Source organism: Fringilla coelebs (genome assembly GCF_963513975.1).
Source record: "Fringilla coelebs genome assembly, chromosome: 6".
NCBI classification, from domain to species: Eukaryota; Metazoa; Chordata; class Aves; order Passeriformes; family Fringillidae; genus Fringilla; species Fringilla coelebs.
In genome coordinates, this window is record NC_140034.1 from 22,767,239 (window position 1) to 22,793,202 (window position 25,964).

The window sequence follows — 25,964 nt, forward strand, 5'->3', positions numbered from 1 at the left end:
ATCCCTGATAAAGGGCATCAGAGCCACCAGCTAATGTCTGCCCAATACTGAAGGAACACTATGTGCATACTGATCAACTGCCTATTATCATGAACTGCATAATTTAGGACAGTGGAAATAACACCTTATGAAGAAGCAGATTACTATTCACAGTAAGGTGAAGCACTGCAAATTATATTAACTTAACACTGCTACATTGCCGAAAAATTGTTTACTAGGCAGGTTTTGATGCTATGCAAAAAACTCGAAATGCCCTCTCACAGGTTTGATTAGCTTCAAACCAAAGTAACGCTACCTTGCCTTGGCGCTTTGTTCAGAAGGGGCATGACTATAAAAATGCTGGTTACCTGATGTTGGGCTAGACATGGAGGCTGCAGCTGGCTTTCGTTTCCTCTTGATGTCCCTTGAACATGGTGGTCCCAGGTGGACATTTGCTTGCCTATGGAGAAAACAAAACAAATTAAACTCAGTTCCAATATCACATTTCTGTAAGACTGACCAGTCATCTCCAGCTCCTACCTTCCCATCAGCTTCTTAACTAGTAAGCAGCACAACCCAAAAGTTTCTCAGGGAGTTTTGTTCACATTCTTTGTCAATATAAATTATGCTCCCATTTCCTTTAAGAGCTCACACATAAACTGCTCAGAAGAATAATTATTTCTTAGCAATTAAAACCTTTAACCTTCTGGTTTTGTATTAATTCCAAACTAACTCCTTGCATACATAAAGATGTAATCAGAAGTGATATGCCGTGTCCTACCATTACTTCTATGGAAGAATAACAAATGTCTGCAAGATTGTTCTTTATGTAAACTGTGTGATATTTGCTCCTTAGTCCAAAATTATTTTTCAATCTATTTGGTACTGTAGAGTCATCTTAGAATGTACCTATAATGCCAAATGTCCACGTATCTTGCTTCCATTACAGTAATAAGTTCATAAAGTTAGGAATGCAAAGCTGTCTCATGTGTTTTTAAAATCATTATTTCCTTATTAAAGTGCTGTGCAAACAGCTGAATCTGACTTATGGCAGCCTTGTTGCACCTCTAAACTGGCTGAAAGGCTTCATCTGTCCTGTTAATATCAACTGTTAAGTCTGAAGCCTACAGATGGCCGTTTCAGTTTAATCATTTGCCAATTAAGAAGTAGCCATTTGCCAATTAAGAAGAAATCTGTATTGTTGGAACTGATTTGAGCTGAGAACTCCTCCAAGTCATGTACCTGTAGGAAGCAGAGAAGTTTAACTCAGAAATAACAGTCTTTGCAGCAGACTAGAGAACGTCCTCAAATACCATTCATAATGGATATAAAGGCATAATTTAGCAATGACATTGGGTTCAAATCCCTTCTTTGTCCAATGTAACAGACTTCCTTTGACAAGTTCCTTGGCCACTCTTATCATGAGATCTGATGTGCAAAATGCAGAACTACAGTGCAAATAAAATCAGGTAAAGACTGTGAGGAACTTACATGATGCAAAATTTGTAACCCTACAAGTTTTGATGATTAAGTGCTGAAAAGCTTCAGTGTCTTCAAAGCTTGTTACTTTGACTTTAAAAAAAAACCTGAAAGTTTAGCAAACACTGTTATCACCTACTAAAGCCTTTGAAATATAAAAAAAGGAAAATTTAATGGGTTTTTATTTTAATGACAAAAAATCTATTAAAAAAACCAAACCCACATATTTCATATGTGTAATTTGAGATGCTGTATTTATGCAAAACCAAATTTTTCTTTTGCCTCCACACAGAACAGTGCAGGGACCACAAAGAAATTCCTATACTAGTCCAGTCTGTAAATTGTTTGAATGCTGCTGGGTCTATCTATTTACCCAAAAAAAAAAGTGCAACCACAAAAAAAAAAAGAAAATACCTACTGTTCCATCTTCTCAACTAAAATTCAAAAGTTCTACAAGAAGTCTGTAAGATCTGTCCTCTAAATCTGACACTGAAGAACAGCTTCAAAAATTTTAAAACAGTGGTACGTTTCACAGACAGCCAGTTATTCAAATGTGGGAGCACATATTAATACAAGCAGACAAAGTCTCCTGAGGGCATGGAGCATACTCTCAGTAAACTCACCAAGGCCAAGTGCTGGGTCCTTCATTTTGGCCACAACCCCATTCACTGCTGCAGGATGGGGGAAGGGTGCCTGGAAAATGGCCCAGAGGAAAAGGGCCTGAACATGAGCCAGTGTGTGCCCAGGTGGCCAAGGCCAGCGGCAGCCTGGCTTGGATCAAGAATATTGTGGCCAGTTGAACCTGGGAAGGGTCATTCCCCTGTACTTGGTGAGGTCACACCTCAAGTCTTATGCTCAGTTCTGGGCCCCTCGCTACAAAGGACACTGAGGTGCTGGAGCGTGTCCAGAGAAGGGCAATGGAGCTGGGGAAGGGTCCAGAGCACAAGCCCTGTGAGGAGCAGCTGAGGAAGCTGGGGTTGTTTAGCCTGGAGAAAAGACAGCTCAGGGAAGATCACATTGCTCTCTACAACTACCTAAAAGGAGGATATAGCCAGGTAGGGGTCAATCCCTTCTCCCAGTCAACTGGCAGAATAAGAAGACAAAGTCCCACGCTGCAACAGGGGAGGTTCAAGAAAGTCAGGAGGACTTTCTTCAAGGAAAGGGTTGTCAAACATTGGAATGAGCTGCCCAGGGAGGTGGTTAGAGAAACCATCCCTGGAGGTAAAAAAGCTTTCAAAAATAGTGGCACACCTACAGAATGGACATTCAGATCTCATGTTTGTACACCAAAGTGACTCACCTCTAAGTAACTTTGTGAATGCTAAAAACCGCTTTTGTACATGACTATAATAGTGGCTATACAGTGTTTTAACACAGCTTTAACCATGTATTCTGAAACATCTAAACACACATAGCCTGAAGAAAAGATTCATTTTTTATTTTGCATCAGTGACACAGTATTAGACTACTAACTGCAAGACTATTATATAATTGTATATAATAATCCAATTAATTTTAAATAATGTAACAACAAAAATAATTTTTAAATGTTCCCTTTTTAATTTTATGAACTTACACCAACATTAGCCAGTTGATCCTAGGTGGAGCACTATGGACTAGGAAGGAAGTATGTACTATCATTTCCAAGAGACTTTATGGAATTTTTCCCAGCTCACAAATGTTACAGCTAGATTTTGCATAAAAGCTCTGGGCTCTCAGCTACATACTCGAACATCTACTCTTACCTGATGATCATACAAGGGGAAAAAAAAGAAAAATTAAAACAGAAGGATCTCAAAATCCCTTCTTGTAGTGCAAGTAAAGGCAAATCATACTTCAGTTGAAGACTACTAGCAGGAATGCTCTACCTAGCAGCTGTATATAGTAAGATACAAAGGCTCAGAGGTCATAAATTGTCTCTGTAACATGTTTTTCTTTCAGGTTTATCACTAACTGATCACCCACACTTCAGTTAGTAAATCAGGAACCTATTGATTATTCACTGGCTCTGACTGACCCAGTGGTAAAAGTGTCACTTCAAGTGGCTGGTGCACTTTACAGGCGCCACAAATCTGCAGGGAATCCCTAGGTGGTAAGTACCTTGGGAGAGAGAAGAGCAGAAGACTGCATTCAGAGATGATAGTCCTCATTAAGGCCTGGACAGAAAGGATGTCTGAGGTATAACTTATGAAATATGGAGATTTTTGTTAGATAGCACACTTTTCAATGTAAATTTCTAATCACTAGCTGGTATGAAGGTCTACATCAGAGAAATAATAGAATTCATGAGTCCCAGTTTAACAGCAGATTCCTATGGACTCCTACAAACACCAGTCATGGATATGCACAGCACCCAACATAGCTGTGATAGGCTGAATTATAAGACATGAAAATATCACAAGTTGCAATGATGAATTAGTTCTCCTTCCAAAGCTGAATTTTAACAACTCTTCTGAACAGTTAATAAATTACTCTGAAGTAGACTAGAACAGGAAAGGCTGACAGAAAATGCATATTTGTGCATTGTCACAGCCTTCTGCAAAGAAGTTTGAGACCAGAACTTTGTGAGATGAAAGATCTGGGCCTAAACTTACAAAGTAGAATAGACTTACACTGTCCTTACCAGCCTTCAATCTCTTCTGCTAGGCCTCCATGCTTTCTTCAATTTTGCATGAACAGTAATGAGAAAATAATTCCCTGGTTTCTTTTGGCCTATGACAGGTTTATTTTAAGAAAAAAACAAAGTTGCAGTGCTTAGTCATAGGTGGATCTGCCAGGTGACTAGAGACTAACATGACAACATAGTTTCCAATCTAAAGATAACAGAAACTCTAACCCTGGAAGAGAAAAAGTAGAACACACTTAGAGAAACAAATCAGGATCAAAAATGTGGCTGTTTTGTTGCCTGCAAAATATTCAACTCACACAGCAGTCACTGCCAGGAGTTAGTGAATGAAAAATTACACATATATAGGAAAAATGGCTTTCAACAATATGAAAAGTCCATAGTGTCTTTTTGACAGTGATAATATTTTTTGTAATGACAAACTAAAGGAATTATTCAGGAAATATTTTTTGTCTTTTGTTTTTAACATAGTACTTATGGTACCCAGATCTGCATGCAGGTCATGCTGGAGAAAAAACAGGCTTTGTTATGCAGAAAGATTAAATTCATGGTAGTCTCTAATGTGTCAGAAGTAATGCTTCCTTTCATTTCTTTTCCACATATTTATTCTATGACTTTATTTACATGATTTTTAATGATCAGTGCTTACATACACAAGACTCTCATCTCACTTCTGCAGTTTGAGATGACCGTGCACTGGAGATTGCCCCTATTTCACATCTACCACAGTATTTCAACAGAAAATTAGGATTGGCAATGTAATCTGTGGGAGACAATACAGAGCACAAGCAGAACACCTGTCCACAAAGAATCTTAATGGATAGCATCAGGACCCTGAGAATATCACTATTTGTGAAATCTAAATTGTAGCATGAAGTCCACTCTTTTAAAATTCAGGGTAAAAACCAGCTCAATCTTGCAACAAAGGTCTCTAAAAAGGCCATACAGAGCTAAATGTGACAACCTGTGGCCTTCTTGGAGGCAGGAGGTACACTGCACACTTGTGGGTGTATGCCTCTTGCTGTCATCTCACATCATCCAGCTTGTCTGCTTGCACTCTTTATTCTAACCCTGTCCTCAGAAGAAGCAAGGCATGTGGATTATATAGTGAGAGGCAGTCATTAGTCTACTACTAGAAAAAAAAGGGGTTATTATCCTCATGTTAAAGTGAATGGTGATAGACACTGCCTTTTAACAAAGATATTGCTACTAAAACTCCACACAACCCAGCTGTTGCTGTTGTGATGCTTTATTCACAGCAAACACAAGCCAAATGAAAGGCTCTTTCTCTAAGCCCTGAGGTGTTACCTGAGGCTGTTGATGGTGGCTTCACAAAATTAATAGTAAAAGCAGAATTCTTCCTCCTCTTTGACTACAGAGCCAGCTGGGCACCAGTCTAATCTGCACATAACATGTGTAAATCAATACAAGTTGCTCATCCTATCTGCATGCAAAGCTCCCACACGCACAAGTGGTTCTTGCTATCACATCCCAGAGTAGATATTCCTGATGCACAGCAGTCTCCTACACCCTGCAGAGCCTCTTGAGAAGGCTTCTAGAGCACATTTTCAGATTCCAAAATCTCTAATAGGTCTCCTCACTTCTTCAATCATCCAAATCTCATAGAATTTCAACAGCAGCAGTCTGTTCCCCAAGTAAGCATTATAATGATGTGGCAATTTGATTCCTAAAAGTCTGCATGTGGCAAATGCAAGTGAATGCATTTTCTTTTTGTTTTCCATGTACGCACTCTAAGCTGAGATGTGATCCCATATATTATATTCCCCATTTTCACACTGAATCACACTGTAACTGTGCCAGAAGGACTCCTACTGTTTGCCAGATCTGCTGACTACACAGATTTGAAATAGCAAGTAAAAAAAAAAAAATCTGAAGCCAAGGGGAATTTATTTTTCACTCCAGAGAATTAGGATTCATCAAAATGGGAATATTAGGCCCCAGTCGACTGCATGTGACACTAGGTTGATAGCTGCTGTTCACTGCATGCCTGTCAGAAGAATTCAGTTATATTCCCAACTGGAATATTAGCCAGGCTTTAGCAAAGGAAGAAAGAATAAAAATCCTCCAGCTAAATGGAAAAAGAGTAAAAAAAATAGGGAGAAAGGTTGCCTAGAATGAACTGGATGCTGTCCTGCTCAAGCGGGAAAAGTATGAAATTGTGGACATCTGTTCATTCCTTTGGCTGCCTCAGAAAAGGCCTGACCTTGCAGGCCATCCCTGTAATTCCACATGCCTGGGTAAGAGGCAAAAATATCAAGATCTCTGTGTACAGATACAGAAGTGACAGAACAATATTTATTTTCACAAGACCACTTCCAGAGCCAGAACTAAAACTTGAGACATTCAAGCCTATTCAATTTAACAGCATCACCAAACCTAGAGTACAGGGCAACTGGCAGTAAATGAGGAGATCACTCATGCCTATACATCTTTATTCCATGATCCAAGCAAGATGACAGACTTGCTTCTAAATTAGATTAAACTCTAGATTTACAGTTAGTACTAACAGACTACATGCAAAGCATTTCTTTATCTATGTTGTTCAAAAGTCTAATACAATTCTTCAAGTCTCCACCTTCAACATCTGCCTGCCATCCAAGGTCCACTTTTCCTGTGACCTCCAGTGGGAACATTTAATTGCTTTTTTTCACTCATAATCCTATTTTCAAGGCTAGGCAAATAATAAACGGCATTAGGGACAATTTATCTTCTACCTTCCTCTCTTATTCTGCCTGCTATTCAAATTAAAGGGAACATTGGTTCTAGGCTCTTCTGAAACTCTTATCCTGCCTCTAGGGAACCAACAACCTACAATATCTTCTCAGCGACAGACTATTGAATAACCAACATCTAATAAAATATTCAACTTCAGCCTATACAAAATCCTCTTAAGTAGAAGAAGCTCCACAACAAAATTCTGCTCAGACCACTCCTCCCAGAGAGGCAAACAGGCAGAGGGGAAGGAGGGAAGGATCCCTTGAGTTGCCTGTGTAAGTCTCTGCTTGCTTGCTTTTAGCAGTCTGCATCGTGAAGTCGAAACCTTAGCAGACAAGACATGATTAGCAAACGTTTTGTGCTCTTAAAGGAGAGTAATTATAGGCATGTGAAAAAAGAAGAGATCCCTGAGGTACTCTTCCTTGCATGCCTCCCGAGAGGCAGCAGGGCCATTAAAAATTCCATGATGAAGAGGAAAAACAGTCTGGGAACAGCCAGGAGGCAATACAGCAAATTAATACACCAGCCATCCCTTGGGAAGACTGCAAGAAAGCAGAAAACTCTCCTTGCTTCACAAAATAAAATTATACCACTAATGATAACAGTCACCACACACACAAAACTGCTTCTAATGATGGGTGTGAAATTCCCAGTGCTGTGCATACACTTTGAATGAAAGCTCTTCTCATCACAGACATAAATCAAGAAAGGTAGTGTACGATTTATACTGCTTTTCAAATAAGACTTCCCAAGGAACCTTCCACATAGGCTTGTCAGTGTCAAGGAGGAGGTTCCTTCTCAATCCTCAGCTGCACTCAGTATTCTGGCCTTCAGCTCTGCTTAAACAAAAGTACTGGGTTACCAGTCTTCCAGATAAACTGCACCAAAATCCACCAGTGAGACAAAGAAAACAGTTCCATAGCAGAGAAAAGACTCCACTCTAAATATACTCCACTGGACACATGCTGCCATAGCCGAAACCAAGCAGAGAAAGGAGATTTTGCATTGTACAGCAGGCATCAGGTTGAAGAAACCAGATGGCCACAACACCAAGACCATTTCTTTTCCAATATGTTTCATATTATTTGAGAGGATTTGCTTCCCCCACACACGCATCCCATTCTGGCAAATTTCAGAGCACAATTTCTCCAGGATGAGGTGCAAGTGGTTAGAAGCTTCCTGAAGCACTAACTACTGAAATTGATTTCATACATGGCAAAAGCAGGAGGTGTTAAATGGGGCAATAGTTTATCTGAGCTTACAGAGATCAGCTGAACCTCCTGTAAAAAAATGGACTACTAACAAGTATGCTTGGCATGCAAAGCTAAAGAAGAACTACTATCAAGATGTTTCTCTGAAGGAACAATCTCCTTCTGTGCCTTAAGCAACAACTTTACATAAAGAAGCTCCTTCTACCAAAGAGTTCAATCCTTGCCACATACATGGGGCCACAAAACGTATTCATCCTTTTCCTATTTTTTTCTTCTATAAAGGTTCTTGAGCACATTTCACACTAAAATAGGAACTATTTTCTCAAATTTCAGGCATTTAAAAACACAATTGCATCTGGGATGGTATAATTTCTCTGTCAACCCAGTAACAATTCATCAGTGACTATGTTTGTCAGGACCCCAGCCATCTGTTCATTAAAGGAGGGAACCAAGCATATATATTAACTGGTTACCTAGACTATACACCCAGAAAAACCTAGCAAACACAATTCCTTGAGGTTTAGAAATCCCTTGCAAAGAGCTTGGCTTTGCAAAGGGCCTTCACTGACCACCATAAAGGAAGAAATTTTGCCCAGTTTGAATTTGCAAGCAGGATTTGTCCAGCTCACCTTTCTGGAAGACAAACTTGTATAAAGCACCAAGTAAAACACTGGATGCAAAAGAAAGGCTATCCTAGCTGAAAATGAAGAGACCATTCAGTCTTCTTGCTTCACAGGCAGAAAATATCCCCAGAAAGGGGCAAAAGCACAGAAAGGAATCAATTTGCTGATGCACAATCTTCTGAATTCCTTCTGAATTCTCCTTTTACTTTCATCCAGTTGAACATTTAAGAGCTGATTTCTTCCTCCCTCCCCTTTTCCAGCTTTAACATGCCGGCTACAGCAGCATGAGGTCATGGTGCGACATCGCAAAATTCCCTGCAGAAGCCAAAGAGAGGCTTTGCTGGGTGGCTGCCAAGCTTCTGTTCAGACACATACAACCTTAGTACATTTTTCATGCTCTATTTGCTAATTAACAAGGGAAAGAAAGCTATGAAGCTGAAAGTCCAGACATTTCTTTCGGATTGGGCCCTTGGTACAAGCACATAGGCAGAATTGTGTCCAAAGCAAGGCCTTGTCTACTTGCACAGAAAAAGAGCTCAAGGGCAGCTTACCTTTAGACAGTCACCTGCAGCACAAAAACAGGAGTCACCTCTAAGGCCAACACTTGAATTTAATTTAGGATTAGTCAGCAGAAGGTGCCTGAATAGTATATTAACCCAAACTATGCAGACTCAAATATACCTAACATCTGGCCAAACCAGATCTAAATTTCAGCTATTGCTATAGAGAGGTATCAAGCTTTAGAGGTCACCTCAGGTGAGCTCTTAATCTGCTCAGAGGGTCTATTTTAGACACCTAGGATAGCAAAATGCTTCAGCATGTCACCTACACCAGTTTGTCAGCATTTTCCCTCTCATCTTGTTCCAATTTTAATAGTGGGCAATGATACTATGTCCATTTGTACCTATAAAACAGACTTACAGCAACTCATTGCACATTTCAAAACACATTGCAGTTATTTCTAAAGAACAGTATGTTCTGCCTGTCTGTCATACACTGTTTCATACACTGTAAGCACTTAGTTCATTGAAATTCTCAAATAAACTGCATTGCTACATTTTGTGCTAAGTTTGGACACGGACTTCCCAGGGAAAAGTGTGTTAAGTTACAGGTCCATTCCTGTTTAGATCACACAGTACTACTGAAGACATCCAGGAGAGGGAAGTGAGACAACCCCAAGAAAGCAGAGCAAGGGAGTTACCTGGCAGTGCAGTGTGCTGGTGAGCATCTTCGGTGGGAAGCATCAGCAAGCACATCCAGAGAGTACAGAGGAGATAATGGATTGAACTGGAAAGTCAAGAGATTTCATTTAAGCAAAGCATTAAAAGAAATAGTGTCCAGATAAAGCTCCTCAGATCTGTTCTGTTCACACAGTATAAGGAGACTTTCAGCTGTCCACACAGTAGGAGAAGGAGACTTTTCTGACACCTCAAAGGGTAAGAGTAGATGAGAACAGACTCAGTTCAGCCAAAAGGCTAGCACAAAGGGTGAAACAGCAAATCTCATAACCACCTTCTCATAACAGACAGCCTCAGCACACTCCTCTTCCAACTGGTTGATTAAGAGCATAAGAGCTCTATTGCTGCATGCCGTGAGAAAAAAATCTGCTTCTCTTTCAGAAAGCCCTTTGTCTACCTTCACATTGCAGGGAAAAAAGTCACTGTTAGGAATTGTGCAAGCACAGAGCAGTTCCTGTATTCCCAAGGGTTGTGTATATCACTCAAACAGACCTCTAGAAGACTCAGGTCCACCAGGTTAAGTTCACACTGGGCACCCAATTCATTCCATGGCAAGTGAGTTGTTCGTTCACTCCCATCCAACCTCACAAGCTGTCTTTGCAAACTGCTTAGAACAAATTTTGTAACAATGCATGGTCAGGCTACTCTAAGCTTGTGGAATTTTGAGAGGCCAAAGCTCCTCCCATCAAGAGGCATTTTCCCTTCCACTCACTGTCAGAAAGGATGGCAAACACTACCCTGAAATAGGGAGATAAATAAAAGGAGTTCCTGAGCTATTCAGTTTAAACAGACAATACAACGCCCAGGAAATGGGTTGTGTTCAAAGTCCAGAAGACATCAGTTAACAAAATGAGAAGGGATGGGACTGCCTTACCTCAGGTGCACAGGCCACAGTGTGTGAGAAATCAGAAACCAGCACTGTGTTCTTTCTAGAGAGAAGGGAACCAAGAAAATAAAAAAGGAAAAGCAGAGTCTCCTTACCTGGTTGCGATCTCTCTTCCCCATGGATGGTAACCAAAAACTGGAAGGAGGCAGAGTCGAAAGGACAGGTGGGCACAATGCCAAGGAACAAACATGGCAGGGGAAAAAGGGAGGGTTGGGGATAAGAAAAGAAGGGGAAGGGAATAACAAAGATGGAGGGAGAAGGAAAAAGATTAAACATCATCAGGAGTCATGTTAAAAACAACAAATTTCATATCCAAGGAAGAAAATAAGGTGTCAACAGCTGGTGAAGGCTGGACCCACTGCACTACAGTCAAGACGTGCCATCCTTACCTACCCATTCCCAGAACAGCATTAGGGAGATGCCAAAGGATAATATTTCCAGGGCTGACTACAATTTAAATACACTAATTGTGGAAGGAGACATAACACCAAAGAAAGAAGAAGTAATTTCACAGCTGTCTTGTCAGCATCATTTCTGCAGTCTGGGTATGCGCCCATAGTACAGCTCCACAAAGGAGCATTTTAAAAAATTAACATATGGCGCTCAGTCTTCTCTTAATGTCCGAAAGATCTGCAGTTACTGCAATGGCACATTATAAGGGAGAATGAAAAAAAAAAAAGCTGACTGTAAAAAAAGAGCATTTGAGTAGCATCCACACACTGAGGCAGCCTTATGTAAACATAGATATAACAAAGAGGAAGTCAGCAATTACAAGTAAGAAAACAGAGAAGCTATCAGTAGAATACTGTCTCCCATCCCACAGGTTATGCTTAATTGTCCACCCAGTTCTTCATGTTCTTCACCCCCAGCAGGGAAGAGGATCCTGTAGCTCTTCTTCCCTTCCCAAAGTTCTATACAACAACCATTAAGGGCCTTACTCTTTCTGGCGCGGATCACTAACAATGTGACCTAGCCTCTCGGTGCCCAGAGTGCTCATGGAGGTCTCCTGAAACACAAAAAAAGGCAAAAGGTTGCAAACTTTCACACAGTGAGCAGAAAATAGCTTGCTGCTGCCAGTAAGAACAGATCTGATTCCCCTGGGTCACATCCTTTCCTTACCAGCCCACTCTCAGCTAAACATGTTCACTCTTTCCTTTTAGAACTTCACCTGAGATGATTTATCTAATTAGAACAGCAGAAAATAATTCAGTTTTATTTATGAGGCTTGTTTTTTATTTTTAGTGATGTTATTTGCTTGCAGAGGGGCACCCCATAAACTGAACTAGACCAAAGTATGCAGCACAAGGATGCATGAGAGCAGGGGAGACAGCTGGGAAATGCTTCTTTCTATGTTACTGGGGTCAGTTGGGCTAGAAACAGGCTGAGATAGGACACTACACTGTTCCATTAACAGTGGAGATTCACCAACCAGCAATGAATAAATTAAGGAGTAAAAGCGTGATGCTTTTGCCATATCTGAAAACAGCAATTCAGCAGCAGGACCACCAGCAACTAAAGAAAAGGCAGGTCCTAGTAGAAAGGACTTGCTCTGGGAGCATGTTGCTTCCTGCAAGATGCTGCCCTGTGTATGCGCTCGATGCTGGCATACACGTACACGCACAGCCTGAAGCACCAGCTGTTCACAGCTGCATAGCAACTGCTTCCAAGAAAGAAGTACGCTTTTCAGCAAGGGGCTGAAGATGAGGGCAAAAGTATTCCACAGGTAAGGTTTGTTTGTGCCAGGTATATAGGCTAAACACACTCAAAAGTTTGGGGGCAGCTGTAGCAGCAGGGGTGAAAGATGGGCTATTTGTTACAGCAGGAAAATTATTAACTTAAAGTGCCATAATGTTTAAATTTACAGTTTATTACTGTGTAAATTACAAGCTGTACTTTTGGTAATTAGCAGCTCGCTGCCGGGGAGCTCTGAATGAAACTCATTATTTATGATTACAATTTCAAGAGAGATGGGGAAGGGGGAGCAGTGACCTCCGCTGCAAATGACAAAGATCCCTTTAAGGTGATGAAGATGAATTAAACAAGTAAATATTATCCTTCTCATTTGGATCATTAGAGGTGTGCCGCCAGGCCCAGTCACTTGCAGGTGGCCTCAGGAACCCTGCGTAAAGTCAGTTTCTTGCCAGCTGAGGATTCATATTTTGAATGCCGGTTACAATTAAGCAAGGTGAGTGGAAGAAAGAAGGGGCAGACAAGGATCTTTCAAGTATGACTGAACAGAAGGCAGCTGTCACACTCCTCTAGACTCCGAGCACCCCTAACACACCTTGTTAGCAGACTACAGCCAGCCAGCCAGCTCAGAACTTACGCCAATGTTTGCAAAAGCACGGAGCAGATCACAATAAAAAGAAAAGCCAAACACAGCCAACACTTTCCTTCTCAGAACCATCTTTTATAACAAACAGCAGTGCTCAATACTCCATGATGCAGACCCAACCAGGTGTACCCCTCTCTTTTAGACAGACATCTGCAAAGTAGACAGACATCTGCAAAGCATTGTTTGTTCTATTAGAAAAAGGATTGATATGTTGTTTAGTGTTTGCCCTACGTATATTAAAACTAGTCAATACCTTTGGGCAGCTTTGTCTGCATTTACTGCATATACCTTTTTATCTCCTGTCTTCCCACTAAAAATGCAACTGCTAAAACCACCTTCCTTTGCTGCCATTTATATCAGTCTTCTTCCCTATATAAAATTTGGCCTTCCTTCACCTTTGAGGCACCTCTCTGCCCTTGTAGTCTCAGATGAGCATGCACAAGTCTCATGCCATCATCATTTTCCCCTACATTCTGTCTAAATCTTCTTGATATTTATGCTCCCTGACATTCTTCTTCAAGCCTCCTTTCATATTGCTTTCAGAGTTGATCAGCTGTCTTTGGCACTCCAAATGCGCTCTAAAATCCACTTAGTCACTCAATCATCTTCTGACAGTCAAAGCAGTTAAACAAATCAAACAATACATGAAACAAAAAATTTACAGGACCACTTTCTGCAGAAAACAATTTACATAGTATCTTAGAATAGTGCTTCAGGACTGACCAGAATTTGAAATACGAAATTACCATCTTTCAAAAGGGCATACCTTGCCAACCAGCCTCCTCCGACCTTTACGGAGACAACGGGCAGCAGCTCCAGGAAGGCGATTCAGGCGAGCATGAAATCCTGAAAACCAAATGCAGAAAAGCTGAGCAATGAACACAGAAGATTCTTCCTGATAAAGCCACCAGGAAAACTCCTTAGTTCAGTAATCAAATCAGATCCTCTGTCTCTTGTTTTTCAGTCTCGAAGATGTAGATATGCCAGTTTATTCACAAATCAAATAAAATCCTTGCATTTAAAAAAAGGAAGACTGCCAGTGGATAGCTGTACTATTTCAGTAAACCCACCAAAAATGCAGCTTTTTCTTAACTGGATCTTAAAAAAAAACAGAACAAACAGATCACCAATACCAGTTTAAATGCAACGCCTATGAAAAGAATCTACTCTTGCCATCATACCACAAGTTCTCAAACACAATTCCGTATGGACCTCACCTCTCTGAGCTGGCTGTGAGGGCAAAAGGAAGGTGGAAACAGAGAGCTTGTCCAGGCCTGAGTCAATCCTCTCCACTTCAGATCGGTGATCAGCTCCCCACTTGGGAAGAAGGTTGGGGACAGTGAATCCTGGAACACACTCTCCTTCATAAAACCAATCACTTTGCTCATCATCTCCTAAAGAAAAAGGATGGAATTAGCCACAAATAACATCAAGGTACCCTGGGACAGTTCCTCAAAATACTACAAGTAGGCATATCTGAATGTGAAACAGTTGAAGTCTCATTAGGAATTCATTCTTGGAGAGCCTTATATTTGTATTCTGTTACAATGACCCTCAGTAACTATGGGGCCTCACTAAATGCTTTAAACTATCCAACTCATCAGTCTCCAGAATTTCCCTACAGAACAAAGCCTCTTTATAGACCTGCCTAGGGCAGGTTTAGCACTCTGTTGCTACTGCATCTCATCAACCTTAGTTCAGTGTTGTGTGATGTCTTATGCAGAACTCTTTCTCTGAAGTAATTACTGCGACACCGGTAGAGGCCAATCATTTGGCATGTTATAGGCTGTCACAGGAGAAACTTCACAAGAGGGGAAGATCAGGTTCACAGAATAAGCAAAAGAAACATACTGATGAGAAAGCTGCTGTCTTAGGAGACTTGGGGTCTGAGACAAAAATATATAATTATCAGAAATGGTCACTCTGAGTGTAAGTTCTAACCATGCTGTGAGTTGCTCTCAATCAACTTCTTAGAATCTCTAAGAACTACAAACCCTTTGGAAAACTAAGGCAGCAACAACAGAAGTCATGACCAAAGTCTCCATGGAGCTGGGCCGCTGTAGTTAATGCAGTTGCAGTCTAAAACGGAACTGCCTCAGACACTGTTCATAGTAAATCTGTCTGGCCAGAAATTCCCTGAGACCAGCAGCATATGAGCAGTGTACAAAAAAAAAGCAGGAGGAGAGCAATGTAGCATTTCAGTAGCCCAACTCACAAACAGTCCCATGTAATTGCAAGGTGCTTCATCTTGCCTTAAAAAACTAACACACCTACTTAAGGGAAAATGCTCATTTGCCTACCATTAAGCCTCAACTCAAGCATTCCCACTTACTCTCCTTTCCTCACTGACTTACATCATTCCTGACCAAAGTCCATTATGCCTACTCACACAGCTTGCTGGGAAAAAAAAGAAAAAAGAAAAAAAAAAAGAAAAAAAGAATACAAGAAAGTAAAAAACCTCATCCTAGTAAGAATGCTGCAATCTTGCACATAACAAAACCAACTCTGATCAGCAACAGGGAGGACAGCCAGAATACTTTATCGCAAAGCTCTGACATTGTTTTTTCTGTCATGCATCAAGTTGACCTACCAGTTTTATCCTAAAGTATAAAAATCCCATCTCCACTTCATAGCAAATTAAAACTAAGTAACATTGAATAGTTCTTCTAAGAGACCTTAATTTGTGCAAAACTACTCCTAGAAATTTGGGCATAGTGCCCTGTCTACCTCAAATCACTTTTTCCACAAGACAAATTTTAACCATCAGCATCATATGCTAATACTCAGTGATTTTTACTGTGAGAGATCCCAATGCATGTAACAAATATAAAACCAAAAAAACCCACCTTACAATCAAATTATTCTCTGCTCACAGAAATGTGCTGGTATGTGCAGTTAAAAATGTGCTGGTATGTGCAGTTGAAAAGATTATTTATCTAATTAGCGACAGCACAAATTTTACATGATGCAACCTCAAAAGCAGAAGGGAAAAACCCTGCATTTATTTAAGAATGCTGCCAGATTAAGTTTCCCATTATTCACCCTGTAATTGGGCTGGAAAACTATTTATAAGGTGATGATCTGTGACAAAAAAAATTTTGCACTCTCTCCATCTCACTGACATGAAAGCTGTTTTTTTATTTACTTTATGACTAAGAATTGTCAAGAAAAAAAGGAAAAGGAGATATTTTTCATTTAGTCTGAAAGTGCAATAATATTTTTAACTCTTTTAACGTAACTGTGAGCTTAAACATCTTGGCCAGAGAGCTATCAAAGTATCAACTGTTTGAACAGAGAGAGACCTGATGACAAGGATGCCAAACTTCTTCTCTTACCTAGACGGGGAAGGCTGTAATTGGACTTTATTAATTTCTCTAAGCCATATTTCTACATGTTCCTGTATATTGAGCATCCTACTTCTAGCAGCAGCCAAAAATTAATGTCTAAAACAGGGCATAAAATCAGGGCAAGTATATAGGGCAAGCATATAGACAAGTATATATATATACACTACCCAGTCTCCATCAATCTTGTCTCAGGTGATGAAGTAAAACACTTCAGTCACCACTCTGCTTTGTCATCTATTATACAAGTGTTCACTAATTTCAGCTCCCCCTGAACAATCATCAATAAAAAGAGAGGGACAAAGATTCTACTTTTCTGCTGCCTTTGAAGAACCAGAGTGTAGAAACAGTTATTTTTCAGCAACGGTCAAAGCTGATATCTGAAATCCCTACTCTTAAGCAAAGCAGCATACTCCCCTAAGATCACAGATTGGTCCTACAGCCTAAAATACCATCAGAAAACACATAAGCGTGTTTGCTATCATTGTGTTGCTTCACACAGGTACCTGGGCCATTAACAAGCTAGTGGAAGCAGCATATCCTATTGAGCTACCTTTAGCACTTACATATTCCCAGGAGAGATCTCATCCAAATCTTAGCTTGTGAAATGTGACAGAATCAGAGTGCACAGAATTGCAGGTCTCTAGGGTCACATTCCACATGCTCCAAATGTAATAGTCCTCAATGCCAATGTGTCTACTACTATTTCACACTTACTTCTGCCCTATCGCCCATCAACTGAACACTGTGCTGTGGTTGATAAATAAAACCAGATTGCACTTCACAGTCAAAACTCTTAAGATATCATTTCTACAACAGACATTGAAAACACAACGTTCAACTAATGCTCACAAGAGCAAGGAAGGAACAAATACTTAAAGAAATAAAACCTATCACATAATACCATCATCTTCTTAGCACAGTCTATTAGGTGCTATGTCACTATTAAGTAATTTTTTTTCCTTTCTTCTCTTCCTGCCCATAGAGAAAACAACTAACAGATTTCAGGCACTAATGGTGTGTAGACAACCCTTAAAACACCTAGAGAAACAAATCATAAGCTGTGCTTTTTCATTATGAAGAGTTATCAAATTCCTCTTGTATGCCTGTGCCTTCCCACAATAATAGCTTCTTATATTGCAAATATTATGGACCTGATACACGAAGTGTTTCATTAGAAAAAGTGTAGTGTTATGAAAATCATATATTTGTAGCCCTCATCTCATTGCTTAACTTCTAGCCACTCCCTGCCACTGGTTTTTCCTCACACAATTCCCTCTCTGTCTCTCTCCAAACACAGATCTTTCTTTGCATTTGTAAAGAAAGTAAGGAACGCCCAAGCAGCAATGAGGAAAATCACAGGACACCCATTACCTTGGCGGCCTTCATCGTTGGTAAACAGGCCAGCATCACTGCTGCTGCAAACACTGCTGGTTTCACTGGAACAAAAACAGAGAAAAAAAACATGGTTACAGTTGCAACAGGCACAATACAAAAACCACTCTACTACATCTTACTAGCTTCTCCAAGATCAAAATGCTTTACATGTCTCAAAAACATTGAATTTCAGATACCTGACTGGCTCTAGAACAGACCATCACTGCATTCTGTTAAAACTTATCAATTCTGCATCACTTGAAAAAGAGTAGAATCCTGTATCTAGTTTAGTTCTAAGTCATCAAGAAGTAATTAATAAAATGGCATTTGCCTCAGGTACTAGAATTAATAACCTAACTATGGCGTCATCTGGAATACTCACCAAGAAATTAAGCACAGTTAAAAAAGCTGTCCTTGGGTCACTTGACTGAAAACCCTCCTAAGTTTTCTATTTCACATTCCTTTTCCTCAAAAATGTTACATTGTCACACAAAGAGCCTCCCCTCCCCCTTTTATTTTATGTGGAGTAAAGAGCAGCTGTGACATTTACAAGTCTCCAGCTAAATACCTTAGCACAGCATGACTTGCTACTGCTGAATGCAACCTTGTCACAGCATGCTTTGCATTTGCTGAAGCATTTAGAGACGATTTCATTCTTGAACAAAAGAATAGAGCTAGAAATTAATGTGCAGAAAGCCATTAATTGACTTGCAAAGCTAGACAAATATTTGCAGCAGAAGTACCTGCTCATGTCAGTCCCAAGCATCTGAAGGCTTTAATGCTGACTTGAACTCATTCCTTGGACACTTCAGGCAGCACTTCCTACGATTCAGCTGAGAGATACTAGGACAAGCAGAAACTACTTACTGCCTACTCCCTGAGTACTAAAACCTTAGATGTGAACACCAGGCGTAAGTCAGCACTAGAATCAGTCTCCAGTCAGGGAATGCTGTTTGAAAGCATCTCTGGATGCTTCTCTTCCAGGGAAACTGGATCATACTAGAGATCATACTGGAAACCCCCGATTTACAAGGCTGAATAATGAGGGACTACAAAATATGTCACTCCAAAGAACTGCAGGCACAGATTAAAACTCTGTTTTGGGAGCATATTGTTGCTCTTAGAAAATGCACTCTAAAGTACAGCCAAGTCAACTCATCATGCTGGATATCTAAAATTCTGCATCTTCATCATTGTATAAAGGCCATTTATACTTAAAGGATGAACAGCATCCTCACAGGATGCAATATCAAATTCCAAATCAATCCATTACAAAGCCAGGCCATGCATTCATCCCCCCACATATAGACCAGAGCAATTAAGGCCAAGGACTGAGAACCATGAATTAATTGTTTCATCCCAAGCTCTCCTACCAACTGACTGTATATGACCCTGGGCCAATCTCTTAGCGTGCCTGCTTTCCCTTTTGGTAGCTTGGATAAACAGTCTTCACAAGCTGCAGATGTGAGGACCGAGTGACTGCTTCATAAGGTTTTTAGCATCCTCAGAGGAAAGGTGCCTGAGAAAGGATAAAGCATTGACAAGCATCCAGGTCATATTAACAGTACTTTATAAGCATCCTGTTGCACTGAGAGCTCTTTAGTTCCTTACAGATAAGTATCATTGCCAGTGCTTTCAGGAACAAACTTTCAGGCACTTCACCCTCCTCACTACCCCTTTTACACTGCAGGGCTGAACACAAACTAGACTCCTCTGTAGGCCTTTCTGTAGGTCCAGTAAGCACTGATTAATGACCTCCACTTGCAAAGGAGGCTACTTACCTTAACCATGAAATAATGAATGCTATTGATCGGACAAGCTACTGCTATAGAGTGTTATTGATCACCCAATCTTTGGTTAAAATGGTCCTCATTTAGCAATTTCACTGTCGCAAACACCTGAAGCAAAGCATGCTTATAATTAAATAGTTTCGGGGAGTTAAACTGAGAGGTGATGGACAGAGATCTCAGGTTTCCCCCATTTATTCTTTTGCCTGAGCTATTGTTTGTGTCAGGAGGGATATTGATTTTCTATAAAAATAAGAAAACAAGAGGCACCGAGGGGCTGCAGAAGGTCAGGCTGGGCTGGAAAAGGAGGGGAAGCGGAACACTCTGTCTTTGTCACTTGCCTTCCAAGAGAGGAATTTTTTTTTTTTTTTTTAATGGAGAGACTGGCCTCCAATTCATCAGCTTAGCCAGACTCATGAATGCAACTACAGACTGTCATCAAAGCAGCTCTCTTCCAAAGGGTAAAGCGACTTAACTGCACATTCAGGATGAGCAATGGCCACATTCTCAGATCAGAACATTCTACTGGTTTTGGCTGGCACAGAGTTAAATTTTTCTCATAGTAGTACTTTGGTTCTATGTTTTGGATTTGTGATCAGTGTTGACAACACAGGGATGTTTTAGTTATTGCTGAGCAGTGCTTACACAGGGCCAAGGCTTTCTCACACTGCCCAGCCAGTGAGCAGGCTGGAGATGCTCAAGAAGATGAGAGGGTACACAGGCTGGACAACAGACCCTGGCTGAGCACAGTGATATCCTACATCATATAATGTCATGCTTAGCAATAAAAGCTGGGAAAAAGAAGAATTAAGCCAGAGACATTTGGAGTTGTTGTGTTTGTCTTCCCAAATAATGTTACAAATGATGGAGTTCTGCATTCCTGGAGATGGCTGAACACCTGCCTGTTGATAGGAAGTAGTGAATTCCTTATTTTGCCTTGCTTGAGCACTATAGCTTTTGCTTTACCTACTAAATCAGCTTTACCTAAAACTGAGAGTTTTTTCACTTTTAGTCTTCCATTTTTCTCCCTCATCCCTGCACGGCAGTGAGCAGGTGGCTTTATGGAGCTGAGCTGCCTATCCAGGTTAAACCACAACAAATACATCAGCATTAAGACAGTGAAATCTCAAAGCATTGGCAGGTCAGTAGAAACCCAGGTTTGAAAAAGTCACAAGTAAGAGTTTCAGTACTTGAAAACAGATGAGACCAACTGCATATTTTACACAAGTAAACACACTACTCAAAGTGATTTTTAGACAGCTCTTGTGCTATGGTTTGTTCTGCCCTCAAACCAAACCCAGACCATTCTGGAAGTACTCCACTGAGATCACCAAGAGAAAAAACTTCAGCACTCAATATATAATTTGCCTTTGTTTTATTATGGCTGCGGGGAATATCAAAACATTTAGTGACAGAAAGGCATATTACTTCTAACAGTCTTAGCAGCTAATTGTCACCTTTGCACAAATATACAAATGACTGCTTAAACTAAAATTTGTTTCCTTTGTTGTTTCCACAGTTATTTATAGATTAGGCATTGGGTCATGTCATTACCCAATTCAGAACCATCATCATTTCCTTATTGTGCTCCTGAACATCCTTCTCTCAATTTATGTTCATCTTTTGCCATGTTTGGCAAACAATTTCAAAGATTTTATTATATGCACACTTGAATCACAATACTGCACCTCATCTTCCTCCAGGAAAGAACTGAGCATAGTCCCACAAACAAATTAGAAAAAAACCCATTTCCTCATTAAGAACCCATATCCAAGACTTTCTCAGTGAATGGGATTTTATCAACTGAATAAACAGGTCTTTTACCTGACTTTCGATAAAAAGCCTTCTAGAAAGCAGAGAAAATACAGGATATTTCAGCATTTACAGATTCATTCCTACATAATAAACCAAAGAAATTGTCAGTAGGGGAGGGAAAAGAAGGTTACAAAAAAATTTATTCTGAATACAGAACTTAGTTCGCCTGAAAACCCATTTTGTTTTGTTATGTTCCATATTGTTAGAGGAGTGAACAGTAGTGCAACCAGTTCAGTATGAAAGTTTTGTAAATCACCAGATCACCACAGATTGCCTACAAGTCCCACAAGCAGCATCAGTCACCTTTCATCCCGTGAGTTTGTGATGACAACCACACCATTTGCTCTCCCAGGCATCCAGTTTTCTTCTCCCTTCCCCAGAATATGCCCTTGTCATACATCTGTGAAAAGTACTTCTCTTACTGTACCAGAAAAAACAGCTAGAGCACGGTGGGAGTGAGGCAAACACAGCCACTTTCACTGTGCTGCTAGCAGCAAAGGGCTATATTTAGAGCAGCAGAGACCAAAGCATGATCCTTCACTGCTGTGAGGGATACTCTGCAGTGAAGAGGGCTGTATGTATTACTCCCTCCAACTGTGGCCCTCCCTGGTGAGTCACAGCACAGATCACACATGTGGTGTTGGAGAGGTCAAATATTCCAAGCACTAGCTTTCCAGAGAGATTCCCAAGGATTTGGCAGCAGATGGTAAGTGTCATTTGATGCATACACTTGCACAATAATTAGTTTGAGAGCAAGGGACAACTGAGACAGAACAAAGCCATCTCCCAGCATGGTCCTCAAGTAACAGTCTGGACATAGCTCTTTATTTACTCTTTCCAAGCTGGCACAAATAAAGGCTGGATAAAAGCCTGCTGGTTTAAGTTCAAGTCTGACATGATGGAACAGACTCTGACTGGTGTTAAAAAAACCAACTCAAGGAACACTGTCCATCACTGCCACATCTAGTAAGGGTATCTCTCAGTCCATCACCACTGGCATGTGCTATTCAGGAGCTACTTAGCACACTTCTTTTCCTGGACTACTAGCAAACAGCTCTAAGAAGATAAAACTACTTTAACTACAAGCAACAAAAGGTTTCCATCCACAGGTTTCTTGTAAAGCCCCACTCCACACCCACTTATTAGCAACGACAGCCACTCTTAAAAGAAAAAAGTGGCCACACTGTAAGAGTTACATACTACAAATCACAACTGACCCAGTAAAAATGCAATAGTGGTTCCCTGGACCACAGTGAGGACTTTCAATAACCTAAGCTTTTCACAGAAAACACCACTGAGAAGTTTGCAATTCCAGCTATTATCCACAAAGCTGTAATAATGAAGTGCCACCTGTCCACTCAGCCAAACTGCAGGAGCTAGACTGTCACAACACTTAATTGAACCTCAACATATGAACAATCATACTGTGTCAAAGGGTTAGACTTTCCAAATCCACTCTCCTCTGACAGTGACTACTACAGTGCTTGAGAAAATAACATGAGAACGTGACAAACACAGACTTGTCTGTATGTTCCTCTAGCTTTTAGAAGTCAACAGTTTAAGGACTTTCTGAGCGGGATCTTTCATCTGGGCTGTAATGTTTAACAGCCCCTGATATGCCTAAGATCCACATCTCCCTTTTGAATGTATTTAAATTTTGACTTCTAAAATATCCTGCAGTGGAGAGTTCCAAACCTCATGTTTCATGAAAAAGAATACTTTTTGTTTTAAATGTCTCCTCAATGTCTGCTGTTATTACACAATGATAATTAGAAAATCAGCGATCACATTTGCTTTCTGTATGCCATTCATTAAGAAATTTCCTCCATTTAATTCTCAGCAGCTGCCTCTTTTCTAACATGAAAAATCTCTTCCGACAGAAGCAGTTTTATGATCCCAAACCTTAGACAGAATAAAAGTCACAGTTGAGGAAAAAAGATTCCCAAGGGCAATGCGAATTTAGACCATGACATTTACATGTCTCATTTTAATCCCTTGTATGTGATTCTGCCACAAATTCATCAAAGTTCTCCAAAACTGGACACCAAGACATCAGACTCCACTGTTTGCACAGCCTTATCCTGTAAGTAACATAAGTTCCCCTCAACTTCCTCATCGTCTCACCACATTCTCCCCAAAGCTAGGCTTTGACAATCAGATCAAGAGCAGAAATGTAGAACTGCAAGCAAGGTTAGACTGAGGTTCACATAGTACCTGCACAGAGGGCCAGCAGTAATGATGGGAGATCTGATCTGTTATCTAGTACTACTTACAGTAAATGCTGAAAATAAAAAACTGAGATCAGCTCATATCAATCATGCAACACAAGTGCCAGTTGGGGGTTTGCTCCCTGAACCACAGGCCACAGTCATGCTACGTTGTAGCTGCAAGGCCACTGACATTTCAGAGGACTCTTTGTGTAACAGGAGCAAGAAACCTACCAGCCTGCCAACTTTTCAAGGAAGCATTCTGGGTCATCATACAATACTGACAGGAAAGACTTTGAAAAAATCTACATTTTAGAAGCAGCTGAGATATTTCTCATCTTCACAAAAAGAGCAGCACTGAATAATTTTAAGAACTTCAAAAAGCAAGGCACAGCATTTACAAGCAGCTGCAAGCAAGGCAGCCATCTGACTAGCACAGGGAAGAAACTGAGATCTCACCATTCCGACATGTTTTCATCTGAACCCTGTTTCTGATCATCGGCTTCACACTCCATCCGCTCCTTCCTTCCCCCGTTGCTGAGGAAGGGCCTGTTCTCTCCTGACTCACAAAGGCCATGACTGGATGATGTCCAAGGGGCATTCTCCTTCCAGCGTGAAAGGCGCTGTTTCTTGGCCGACTTGAACCTGCAGCCCCTCTCATAGTTCCACTCTGACACCCTGAGCTTTTGCTGGAGACTGGCAGCCACCTCTGATGTCACACGTTTGACTTTCCGTCGGCGCCTGAGAGGTCGGCAGGGTGCATTCTCTGTAAAGGAGTCTGACTCATGCCACAAGTGCTGCTTGCTCCTCAGGGTGGCACTAAGAGCTGGATGCCTTTTGACCACTGCCATGTCATCAGAGTCACTGAAATTAGCTGTCACCACCTCACGGCAATCCTTGACAGCTTCGTCCAAGCTCGACTCGGAGGCCTCGCTGTAGCAGCAGGCATGTTCTGCCTGATGCGTGAAGTCTGAGCGCCGTTTACGACCCCGTCTCTTGCGAAGTTGACGCCGCTGCTGCCGTGGGCTTAGCGCCATCTCTTCCCATAGCTCATCCAGTTTATTTTGCTCTGAAGTCTGCTCTAAAGCTGAGGCCAAGTCATGCACCAGTTCATCCATTGGCAATGCCTATTAAAAATGACAATAATTAGCACCAGACACGAATACTGCTACCAACACATCTCTGGACTGTAGTATGCTGTACCCTTTGTAATATTAAAGGAGTTAGACACTTACTTTGAAGTTACCTGGGAGGACTCAACGCAGGACAACTGCCACTTCCTGGCAGGGTTAGATCCTTTCTGCAAGGGTTAAATCCCTCTTCTAGCCATGGTGGCAGAGATGTCTCTCTACTGTAGCAGTTGGGTTGAGTGCTCTGTGTCTGAAAAGGCCTTAAGGTTCATCTTTTGTGTTGAAGCAGCATGCTTAATTACACATCCCAAAGGGTATGGAAGCCGGCAACTAGTTTTTGCTACCCGGCATCAGTAAAGCAACAGAGAAGGATCAGCCTGCTTGACAAACAGATTGAGTCTTCCAAAAAGTAGACAAGCAGCGAAGCTGGGAGTAAAACAGATGGTAAAACAGGTAGTTTGCAAGCCAGCATCACTTCAGCTGTACAGCAAGGCGCGCGGGACCCTGGGCTCCTTAGAACACGGTGTAGGAGACTAAGCCCCAACTCCTACTGCCGAAAAATACCACCCGTACACCTCGGGGCTGTCAGTGTGCCAATCCTAAAGTCCTGGCCAAATCCCTCATCTCACAACACCCCTCTCCCTACCCGCGCCTCGCAGGCGTGGGCTTTCTCTCCCCACCGGGCTCAGAAACACCCGCACCTCCAGCCCGAGAACTACCCACTGCCGCAGGCCGCCTCCCTTCTTTCTCAGCGACCCGGCCGCACTGACTCCCTCCTCTAGGGAGACGCCGCTGCTTCTGCCCGACACCTCCCAGCGTCACCGGGAAAAGCCGGGAAATATGCCCTCACCGCCCCGGACGCGCAGTCCCCTGCCGGACCTCCCCGCGACCCCGCTCACCGGCCAGCGCCCCGCTCCGCCAGCCCCGCGTCAGCGCCGCTTCCGGCCTCCCCGGGCCACTTCCTCCGCCCGCCCCGCCTGCGGGCGGGGCCGCCGCGCCGACGCCGAGCCCCGGCGGCCCGGCCGGGACCGCGCCGGCCCGCCCCGCCCCGCCGCCCGGCCCGCCCCCGATGGTGGGCCGCCGCCGTGCTCCGTGCTCCTCTGTGTGTTTACGCCGTGCCTGGTGCCGCCAGCGGAGCCGTTACAGAGCCCTCACCTGCCAGCGGGGCAGCCCTTGCCTATACGTAACCTT

General features: G+C 41.8%; 1 protein-coding gene across 4 annotated transcripts in view; it reads right to left on the reverse strand.

Moving 5' to 3' along the window:
• GPATCH2L (G-patch domain containing 2 like) overlaps positions 1–25,719 on the reverse strand; it is a 39,575-nt gene extending 13,856 nt beyond the window's left edge. For 2 of the 4 annotated variants that reach the window (XM_084208815.1, XM_084208817.1), the window contains exons 1-9: positions 24,879–25,150; positions 24,103–24,770; positions 17,832–17,896; positions 14,331–14,507; positions 13,880–13,959; positions 11,717–11,784; positions 10,874–10,913; positions 9,856–9,941; positions 348–439 (exon numbers count right to left, since the gene is read on the reverse strand). In XM_084208815.1, the coding sequence (XP_084064941.1) occupies positions 348–439; positions 9,856–9,941; positions 10,874–10,913; positions 11,717–11,784; positions 13,880–13,959; positions 14,331–14,507; positions 17,832–17,896; positions 24,103–24,761 (1,267 nt within the window). In that variant the 5' untranslated portion in view covers positions 24,762–24,770; positions 24,879–25,150. Of the gene's footprint in view, positions 1–347; positions 440–5,381; positions 5,486–9,855; positions 9,942–10,873; positions 10,914–11,716; positions 11,785–13,879; positions 13,960–14,330; positions 14,508–17,831; positions 17,897–24,102; positions 24,771–24,878; positions 25,151–25,672 lie in introns of those variants that run through there. The other 2 variants (XM_084208816.1, XM_084208818.1) reach the window with 2 other exon arrangements.
• Between the last annotated feature and the right edge of the window lie 245 nt (positions 25,720–25,964).